The following is an 11,427-nucleotide window of genomic DNA, read 5'->3' as shown; positions in this document are numbered from 1 at the left end:
AATATGATCCTGATTTAACTTTGGTACCTGGTATCTATGTAGAAAATTGTCCATTTCATAGAGGTTTTCCAGTTTTGTTGAGTATAGCCTTTTGTAGTAGGATCTGATGATGTATTGGATTTTCTAGATTGTGTTGTTAGGTCTCCCTTTTCATTTCTAATTTTGTTAATTAGAATGCTGTCCCTGTGCCCTCTAGTTAGTCTGGCTAGGGGTTTATCTATCTTGTTGATTGTTGTGGATAGCCCTGGGGCTAATTATATTTGATGTTAATTCCATTCTCCTGTTAGTTGTTGCAAACAAGAATGAGTCAGCACTCAGGTGATTTCCTGTAAACCTGTTTCCCACCTTAATTTGTAAAATAAAGGAGATCTGATGATTGGGCAGATAAAAGGGAAGGTGGAACAGAAGATGAGAGGTAGAGAAGAAGGAGAAAATGGAAGAGGGAGAGGACTCAGATTAGGAGAAAGAAGAAAAAATGTAGAGAAGAAGCACATGGCCTGAAGAAACTGCAAGTTCTAAGGGGTCTCATATATGGAGAAGATGGTAGTGTAGCAGTAGATCTGCCCCATCTAGGCACACAGGATTTAATCATAATAACTGTGTTGTGTTTTTATTGCTGGGGCATATTTGGGGGGAGATTTATTGCAATAATCTCTTTCCTTAGATTTTATAAATTCCTTCTATGGTTTCTTAAAGATATGTTATATGCTTTCAACATGGAATTATTCTCCCTCATTGCACAAAGTTTATAGATTTGATATTTTTTGTAATGCCATTGTGTGTGTGTGTGGCTATGTGTGTACACACACATAGTTCACATAGTCATTTGTGATTGAATAATCCAATATTTCTATTTTGTCTTCAAGCTCCAATATTCTTCCTTCTATGTGATCCATCCTGTTTGTGAAGCTTTCAACTGAGTTATTTTTATTTTTATTTTTATTTTTTATTTTTATTACTCACTCCATTCATTTACATCTGAAATGATATCCCACTTCTCGGCTATCTCTCCACAAAACCCCAATTCCACATCTGCCCTCTTCTCCATTCCCTTTGCCACTGGAAGGGTGCTCCCCAACCCACATATCCTCTTTTGCCCCACAGCTCCAGAATACCCCTATGCTGGGGCATCAATGGATGGACCTAGAAAGTATCATTTTGAATGAGGTAATCCAGACACAAAACAACACACATGGTATATACTCACTCACTAACTTTAATGTAATTTCTTTTAGGAAACCTTAGTGGTTCTTTCTCAAAACTTTCAAGTATTTTTTTTTCTTTTGTCTATAGTATTGTAGTTCTACAATACTATCATGTTAAGAGATTTTAGTCTGTCCATGTCTTTGAAATTCCAAATGCCTTATATACCTGTAACTACATTATTTTATATGATCTCTTAGAGATAGAGGCAGAGAGGAGGTGTAGGATGTGAAACAGTCAGAGGGTGGTGGACCAGGAAGGGGATAAAGTCTGGACTGTAAAAAATGATTAAAGAATAATAACTAAAAAGAGAATGTTGAGCATTTCTTTAAGTGCTTCTGAGCTATTCAACATTCTTCTGATGAAAATTTTCTGTTTATCTCTCTACCCCATTTTTTAATTGAGTTACTTGTTTTGTTGAAGTCTAACTTCTTCAGTTCTTTAGGTATTTTGGATATTAGCCTCTATAGGATGTAAGGTTAGTGAAAAGCTTTCCCCAATCTGTAGGATGCTGTTTTGTTCTACTGACAGTGTCCTTTGCCTTACAGAAGCTTTTCAATTTTGTGAGATACCATTTGTCTATAGTTGATATTAGAGTCTGAGCCATTGGTATTCTGTTCAGGAAATTTTTCCCTGTGTTGATGTGTACAAGTTTCTTTCCCACTTTCTCTTCTATTAGATTCAGTGTATCTGATTTTATGTGGAGGTCCTTGATCCAGTTGGACTTGAACTTTGTGCAGGTTGATAAATATGGATCAATTTCCATTCTTCTGCATGAAGAGTGCCAGTTAAACTAGCAGCATTCATTGAAGATGATTTCTTTTTTCCGTTTTATGGTTTTGGCTTTGTTGTCAAAAATCAAATGTCCTTATGTATAGTTTATTTCTGGGTCTTTGATTCTCTTTCATTGATCAAACTGCCTGTGTCTGTATGCAGTTTTTTATCACTCCTATCGGTATTACAATTTGAGATCAGGGATAGTGATTCATCCAGAAGTTATATTATGGTTGAGAATTATTTTGACTATCCTGTTTTGTTTTGTTTTTTAATATGTGAGGCTAAAAATTGCTCTTTCAATGTCTATAAGATCAAAACCTCAAGCTATAGCACATGATGGTGAGAATGTAGAGAAAGGGGAACACTCCTCTATAGCTGGTGGGACTACAAACTTGTACAACCAATTTGCAAATCAATATGGTGCTTCTTCAGAGAATTGGAAATAGTTCTACTTGAAGACTTTGATATACTACTCCTGGGCATATACCTAAAAGAAACTCTATCATATCACAAGAACATGCGCTCCACTATGTACATAGCAGATTTAATTATAGTAGCAAGAAATTAGAGCTTCCAGATGTCCCTTAACTGAGGAATGGATACAGATAATTTGACTCATTTGCTCAATGTAATACTATCCAGATATTAAAAAGAAAGACCATGAATTTTGCAGGCAAATGGATGGAACTAGAAAATATCATCCTGAGTGAGGTAACCAAGACCCAAAAGAATAGGAGCTTAGCATGGCTGTCTTCTGAGAAGTTTACCAGCACTTGACTGAGATAGATGCCTATAATTACAGGAGAGCATAGGACTGAGGTCAGGGACCCCAATGGAAGGCTTAGGGGAAGGATTGAAAGGATTGAATGGGGTGATAACCCCATAGGAAGACCAAGAATAACCAAGTAACCCAGACCTTTGGAAGCTCCCAGAGACTGAGCCACGAACCAAAGTGCATACACAGGCTGATCTGAGGCTCCCAGTGCATATTTAGCAGAGGTCTCTGCCTTGTCTGGTCTCACCTCAGTGAGAGAGGATGCACCTAATCCTCTAGAAACTTGACACCCCAGGTGTCAGAATACCCATTGAGCACCCTGTTGGAAGTGAAGAGGTGAGTTGATGGGAGAAGACCTCTGTGAGGGAGGGGTGGGAGTGAGGCAACATTTGACATGTAAATAAATAAAATAATTAATCACAGTTAATAATAAAAATCTGACTACATTCTCCACCCTTATATTGTGCTTACATCTGTTTTCCCCATTGTATCATTGTAATTCATTGATAGTACATTCTTAAATACATTCAAAAATGCATTTGTAACTGATAAAGTTCTAACATTTAGAAATTTGTTTTTATCTCCAAGAACAATCAAAGTTGGCAAAAAAAAATTGATTTTGTGGAAGACACAGTAGAAAGAACCAATGCTAGTTGTGTTTAAGGCAGTGTTGAATAATAATGAGTAGCTGACATTCAGACCATGTGTCAACTTACACAAAATATGCACTACTATGAGACTCAAAGAAAGAATCATGTAGAATATGGTTCCTGGTTTCCAATGCAAGAGAACCTGGAAATTCAAAAAGGTTTTCATGAAGTATACCTTGGCAAATGGAAAAAAAGAAATTAGAAAGAGTAGAACACATGATAGAAATATAAACAGACAGACAGACAGGCAGACAGACAAACAGTTTCCCCTGGATGAGCTGCTACCAGCTTTGAATCTTCCTGTCACACTAATCATGCATTAAGTAAATAGATCTCTTGAGAAACAGTCTTGTGAAGAATGTCTCACAAAACAATGCATTATATTACATTTTAGAAATATCTTTTCTTGCCTTTCTTTGATATATTCATCTACTTCTCCTTCCTAGTATTTTTCTTTCTAAATAACACACCAAAACTTAACCTTTTGCCCTGGGCTATGATTCCAAAGGTTTTTCTTAAGACTGTAAATTAAGTAACAATTCTGAATTGTCCCTTATGGATGAATTATGAAATAAAGTAAAGTGTTCTATTCCCACTTTATTCCTTTTGTAGCTCAGTCCAGATAGGGAAACAAATAAAGGGATGAGATAGAAATATAGGACAGAGACAGAAAGAAGGCAGGTAGAGGACAGATTATAGATACTAAAGAACAGATGATTGATAGATACCAATATACCATAGCTAAAGATAGAGGGATACAAGTGTTTAGTTCATGAGAGCTGATATGGGACAGATAGATGATTGATGATTGATTAATAGATATTAGATACATAAGTAGATGAGGCAGATGATATAAATAGATAGATAGATGATTGATAAATAGATAGATAGATAAATGATACTAGCAGAATACATTATTATTGTTCAGCAACACATAATTTGTTTTCTATATTAAATGTGAACACATGTGATTTAATATACATAATGTTTGTTGTTAAACTATAGGATTGATACACGTATTGAAAAAAATAGAATGAATTTTCTTGAATTAGGTGAGAAAGAACTCCAAAATTGTTTGAAGGATGTTAGAAGACAGGGCATATTAATGTGCATGTGTATATACAGTTTTCCTAAGTTTTGTCTATTTCAGAGTCTGTTATTCCATATTTACTAGTGATAAAAGAAACAATTCAATATTATTTAGTAATTATTCCTCATTATTATAAGTATAGATAAATTTGGTTTCCATATAGAAGTCCTGTGTAATAAATCATTGGTTTTATAGACTGTTTTCTACTCTGGCAGCTAATGAAAAGTATAGTGGTCAACATCTGTGTTCTTCTACAGGTGGAATCTTTTTCGTTTGGTGCCAGGGAAGTTCATCTCAATATTCTACAAATTTACCACATACTCTAATCAGCATAAGAAGAAAATAGAGAAGTTTAACTCTCTATGTTCCTCCACTTCCCAGGAATGTAACACACACACATACACACACACACACACACACACACACACACACATACACACACACAGCAAATAGTCCACTTTCTTGGAACAGTAATAACAAACTAAGTCACAAGAAAAAGGTCACAGAGTAGGAACAGTGCCGAAGAAAATGCAAAGAAAAGACAGTTACCTCTCTATTCCTTGTTGCCACCCAGACAACAATGTAAACATAACTGTTTCTCTTGAGAAAAGCACCGTGGGGATATTGTCTCTAAGGAGCTGGGAAGAGGAAGATGTCCCATGTGAGCCACTGTGAGTCCATGACTACATTAACTCTGAGTCTAGTTCTAAGCAGCCGAGGATAGATGCTTTCATTTCTACCTCTGCACTGGTAAGTGCAAAAGCTTTAAGGTCTAGACCCCAGTAAGTTCTATGTTTTATAATAAGTCAGAGTTGTGGAATTTTTAAATTTGACACTTGATTTTAACCAGCTAGAGGATCACCTTAAAGACTCAAAACAGGTTACACAACAGTCCTAGTAGCTTTGAGAAGTAGAACAAGAAAACTAGATTTTATATCTTCAATTGAAAGTATACATGTCTGGAAATTTCATGATGTATGTTTTTTAACAGGTGAATAATACCTCATGGTGTAAATGTAGCACATTTTCTTTATCTATTTTTTGTTTGTGGAATTGCCTAGTCTTACAAAACTTGAATTGTAATATTTGGTTGATATTCATGGGAGGTATTCCCTTTTCTGAAGAGAAACAGAGAAGGAGTGGATGGGAAAGGCAGAGGTGGGGAGGAGGTACTGGGAGGAAAAGAGACAGAAGACACTGATCTGGAAGAAAAACCTTTTAAAGAAGAAGAACAAATGAAAGAAAGTAAATACCCACGTTTCTGTTGTGGCTAATCCAAAAAAAAAAAAAAAAAAATCCAGAACTTAAACACCAAAAAAAAAAAAAACCCTGTGAAGGTATTCTATGACTCAGTTATAATCCCTACATACATGTTATCTTTTTTTGTTTTTGTTTTTGTTTTTGTTTTTTCAGAAAGTCTAAGCATTCACCAAATATTCTCTTCTAATCAGCATAAGGAGAAAAAAAAAAGTAACTCTCAACATATTTCCACACTACAGAAATATACTTCCTCCTCAAATCTGAAAGCCAAGCACCTCAGGAGAGACAGGTGAACCACTACTCCAGAATAGCCCTTCCTTCATTTATCTAGTTTCAAATGTACTATCAGTGATTTTTCAAATCCTCCACAGAAACAAAAAACCCTTAAGAGACAGTGATATTCTTAATGCTAAAATAGAGAAAGGGAAAAATAACAAAATCCAAATACTACTTGACTTTCATACTGGTGTTTCTTCAATAAATCTCAATAAAAACCATCCTATTGCATATCCCTCCCTATCTCTAGGTGACAACCTGGAATGAATCAGTATTGTTCTGTCCATCTGTAGTTAGAAAACATCTTTTGTTTTAGTAATTAAGACCCTTCTCCTGTAATAAAATGTGAATCTCAGTAAATGTGAGAAATCCAGTTTCCCAACCAGTTCATTACATGCCTTCCTTGCATGCACTGAGGCTCAGGTCTCCTACATGTACGGTCTCTCCATTGGGAACCATTCAATTATATTCCACTGGGCTTTAGTTCTACATTTTCCATAACATTTTGTCTATCCTTCATCACTGTTATTTTGGTTAGGCATTCTAACCGTTTCATATTTCACAAACATGGAAAAAGTGTAGGAGAGAAGCCAAAGCATTCAGTTCTCTTGTCAGTTGTTATCACTTGGTTCCTTACAAACAGCAGACAAATTTTCTCGTGTGACCATTTTGGAGTTGTTAAGACTCTGCCTGTGAACAATGTGCAATTATATTGTTCCCTGACAAGGATAATAAAGTTTCTCCCTTTGCTCTTAAAAGATTCTTCTTTCATTTGACAGACATCATATTACTATTTTCTGTCAGTTTCATCTACCTTAGCAACCTGTGTTTTTAATTAGTGTCCTATCAATTGTGCCCTGAGCTTAAGTGTTTGTTTTGGCTGAACTATCAGAATCATACTGAATGTTTTTTTTTTTACTTGTACTGTACACTTTCATAATTGTGTTTTAAATTTCCTAAGGTAAATGAGGAGATAATATACTTAAGGGGTGTCCAAGAGCTCAGCTCTAAACTAATCTAGTAACATGTAAATTGTGGTATTAGGCATTCTAATAGCAATCATCCATTTGCAATGAACTTAATCTCTAGATACCTCAGTTGTGGAAGACAGGTAGGATTACATATTTCTTATACTCCTTAGGCATTCAATTTTATGTGTATTTTGGTAAGTGAGCATACATAAGACCTATAGTTAGAGAATTCTGTGGTTTCCTGATTCTCTCATGTTTAGAAGAACATTTTGTTTTTTATATACAGTGTTTCTGGATTGGTACTATCAATCTGCAACAAAGGAGTAGTTATAAAATCAATGACTTTCTCATCATTAATCCATCATGCCAGTTCAAGAGGACATTAATAGTTTAATTGTTATGCTGTCTACTATCTATTGATTGGCTAAATTCATCTCAACAAAGTTCTTTAGTGTTGCATGTTGGATATGATAAGCATATATAAATAGATAGCCATTAGGCAAAGAAAAGCCACAATCTATGTGAGTTTTAAGTGATTATTTTATAATATATGGAAGAAGTCATTGAATATTGTCTGGCTTTGAAGGAAATTTAAAGGTCCTGAAATTTTACAACCTAATTCAGTTTATCTTCAATAAAATCTATTTGAGAGTGCATATGAGAGTCAAAACCTGGACATTCGTGACTGTACATGTACCACTAATATAAATGGTAGTTAAACTACTAAGTCCAGAGCTGAGTATTTCACACATTCTCTTTCAAATGAAGTTAACTGAACACACAGATATCATCATATACAAAGGGTTAATGTGATCTCTGAGAATAGATATGGAGAAAACTATAGAATATTGGAAGTAATAGATGTAGTCTGTGAGTTTGTATGCATTACTAGATAACAAAAAATTGAAAAGTTGAATGTCTTTAACCTAGCAAGCCATGAAGTTTTGGGCCACTTAATGGAATCCAGCCAGGGAGTTTTTAAATAAGTTTTTTCTACCAGACACCACATTCTCCTCCAGTTGAGTACATCTTAAATCCAAGTATAATGTGGCAAGTTACTCCTATAGCATTAAGGTCACTATTGCACTAGTAAGCAGATCATGCCAGGCCACTGGTTATTGTTGTAGCTCATAGGGTCCACAGCGGGGAAGACTTAATTACATTTTGCCCTAACAACAGGCTCCTTCAAGCACTATAATTGATGCAAAGCATATTATTTTTACATTACCACTTCTCTTCTGTGAGTCACACATTCTGATTAGTCATTCAGCAACTCAGAACCTTTGTTTTGGATTTGTTTCAATTCCATTTAGACAGGAACAATAAATTACATGCCTTATAATTACATTCATAAATTGAAACACAGTTAAGCTAATTTGCATTGATAAAGGTCAAGAGTAGTTAGTTACTCATGAAAAATAAAGACTTAGGAAAATATAAAGGATATTTTTAAGTTATTGAAATTGTTTCATTTCTTAATATTGACAATTTTGATACTGGAATATTCATTGTCCATCTCAAAAATTACTTCTTACTTGGATTTTTTAGAAATTCTCCATATATATGTTGTATTCCAATAGTAATGCTTAGCCAAAAAGTTGGCCAGAGTTTTCACTGACTTAATTTTAAAATATCTACAATTATACCTATTTAATTAAATACAATAAAATACAAGCAAAGTATTAGCTCATGTCAATGGAATTTAAATGACCACATGATAGGTTGTATCAAAAGGAAAACTGATTGTCATAGCTTGCAATGAGAATTTCTAGGCCACTGCCCAATTAATGAAGGCATCCAGAGAAAACCATGTGAGGCTTTTATTATGAATGTATTTTCACCATTGTACTTGAAAACAGAATACTAAATAGGCAATCCCTAATCAAAACTCAGAATTGGCCTCTCTACCCTTAATATAAGCCATCAATCATTGGCTTTTTTTTTTTTTTTTTCAGAAGACATGGTGGATAGAAACCCTTTCTTCAACAAATCTGGTCCACCAGAGTTCGTGTTCCGTGTCTTAACCAATGTTCCGGAATTTCAAGCAATCCTCTTCACCTTCTTCTTCCTCCTCTATTTGATGATCCTCTGTGGCAATACCACCATTATTTGGGTGGTGTGCAACCACAGCTCCCTGCACACTCCCATGTACTTTTTCCTGGGCAGTCTGTCATTTGTGGAAATCTGCTACATCACAGATGTGGTGCCCATGATTCTTTCCAACATATTTGGAGACCAGAAACCCATATCACTGGCTGGTTGTGGAACACAAATGTTCTTTTTCTCTGTCTTTGGCTGTACAGATTGTTTTCTCTTGACAGTCATGGCTTATGACAGATATGTGGCCATCTGCCACCCACTACACTACAACCTCATCATGACCCAGAAACTGTGTGTTCAGATGGTAATAGGCTCTTTGAGCTTGGCACTTCTTCTCTCCTTGGAGCTTACTGCCTTTACCTTCACATTGCCGTTCTGTAGACACCGCCTTGAAATCAACCACTTCCTCTGCGATGTGGCTCCTATTATGCGCCTGGCCTGTGCTGACATCCATGTGAACCAGGCAGTCCTCTATGTAGTTAGTATCCTAGTTCTGACAGTCCCATTCTTGCTAATTTTCATCTCTTATGTGTTCATTGCTTCTACCATTCTACGAATGCATTCTGCAGAGGGACGCCAGAGGGCATTCTCCACCTGTTCCTCCCATCTCACTGTGGTTTTGCTACAATATGGCTGTTGTAGTCTAGTGTACCTGAGACCCCGCTCCAGCACCTCAGAGGATGAGGATCGCCAAATTGCCCTGGTTTATATCTTCGGTACTCCATTACTAAACCCTCTGATTTACACCCTTAGGAATAAAGATATCAAAGATGCTCTGAGGAACTCTTTCTTCCATGTACCAGCTTCTGACACTAGTTGATATCTTGGGTGTGGAGTAGAGTATCTATGACAATCAGCTCTAAATGAAAAACAATTAAGAAAACTTATTTTCCTTTTAAGTTGGGCTCTTGATTATTTTTTTCTATGTTTACCATGTGTTCATCTGCCCTAATTTTTCAAAGTGCTGTGAATATAATTTAAGTTTAAATTTTCTTTTTTTTTTAAAGTTTTATTTATTTATTTATTATATGTAAGTACACTGTAGCTGTCTTCAGACACTCCAGAAGAGGGCGCCAGATCTCGTTACGGATGGTTGTGAGCCACCATGTGGTTGCTGGGATTTGAACTCTGGACCTTCGGAAGAGCAGTCGGGTGCTCTTACCCACTGAGCCATCTCACCAGCCCCAAGTTTAAATTTTCTATGTTCACCTATAGCAATTGCATCAGACACATGTAATACTTTCTTGATGATAGATCAATGTCTTTGTAAATACTGCCTGCTGAGGAGGTATCTTCAGTAAGGAAAATTCATAAAGCTATATATTATTCTATATAAAGAGAATAATATATTATACTCTATATATTATTGTCTCTTAGACACCTTGACATGAAGAAGCATAATTTAGATAATTCATCAATTGTCTTCATTTTTTCATTTCAATAAATGCATTTCTTTCTTTCCATCATTTTTCATTTTCTTTCTTTCTATAATCTTGGTATAGGACATGAATTTCTGCAAGAGTAGCAAGTGCTATTAACCACTAAGCCAACTCTCCAAAAATCAGAAGAAATTAGTTTTAAGTGTACATGCTAAGTAACTATATAAAAGTGAATTAGGACATTAAAATTTTTTATTTCTGTTGTTTCCTCCATTTTGTATATATTTCCTGGTAATGGTTTTATTTATTTATCTATTTATCTCTAATGCAATGCATCCCAATCTCTTTTTTCCTTCTCTCCACTCCTTTCTGACACCACTCTTACCTTCCCCAGATCTAATCTTCCTCCTGTTCACCTCCAACTACATATGGATCAAAGGGTGGCCTTATCTGGTATCAGAGGGAGGGGAGGCCCTTGGTTTTGTGGAGGCTGGATACTGCAGTGTAAGTGCATGCTAGAGTGGTGAGGGAGGAATGGGTTGGGTGGGGTGCCTTATAGAGGCAAAGGGGAAATTTAATTGGAATGAGGATTTTGCAGAGGAGAAACCAGGAAATGGGACATTTGAGATGTAAATAAATAAAATAAACAAATAAACAAATAAATAAATAAATAAATAAATAAGAATTCATGTTGACTCTGTTTTCAAATTATACTTCATGACTCAGTACCATGGCACATGGTTATACCTTAGATTATAAGAGGAGGCTTCATTTTTCTTTCTCAGTTACTTAAAATTAAAGCTTACGTGCTCTCAATAAAGCCTCACATCAACATAGAACATTGTTATAGAAAATACACATTTATATATGCATACAAAAATTAATGAGAGAGATCATGAATTTTAAAGAAAGCAAGGACAAAAATATGGGAGGGTTTAGGGGGAGG

At 35.6% G+C, this 11,427-nt stretch overlaps 1 protein-coding gene across 1 annotated transcript; it reads left to right on the top strand.

The window, feature by feature from the left end:
- Positions 1–8,962: 8,962 nt before the first annotated feature.
- Positions 8,963–9,922, top strand: LOC110286083 (olfactory receptor 10Q1-like). The gene has a single exon (XM_021152542.2). It carries the CDS (start codon positions 8,963–8,965, stop codon positions 9,920–9,922), a length of 960 nt encoding a protein of 319 aa, XP_021008201.1.
- The last annotated feature ends 1,505 nt before the right edge of the window (positions 9,923–11,427 follow it).

Source organism: Mus caroli, unplaced genomic scaffold (genome assembly GCF_978045245.1).
Source record: "Mus caroli unplaced genomic scaffold, Mus_caroli_1 scaffold_20, whole genome shotgun sequence".
NCBI lineage: Eukaryota > Metazoa > Chordata > Mammalia > Rodentia > Muridae > Mus > Mus caroli.
Note: the sequence above shows the minus strand (reverse complement) of the source record. Positions and strands in the feature narration are given on the sequence as shown.

Excerpts from the sequence above, each read along its gene's own strand:
- LOC110286083 (XM_021152542.2), top strand. The coding sequence starts at position 8,963 with ATGGTGGATAGAAACCCTTTCTTCAACAAATCTGGTCCACCAGAGTTC.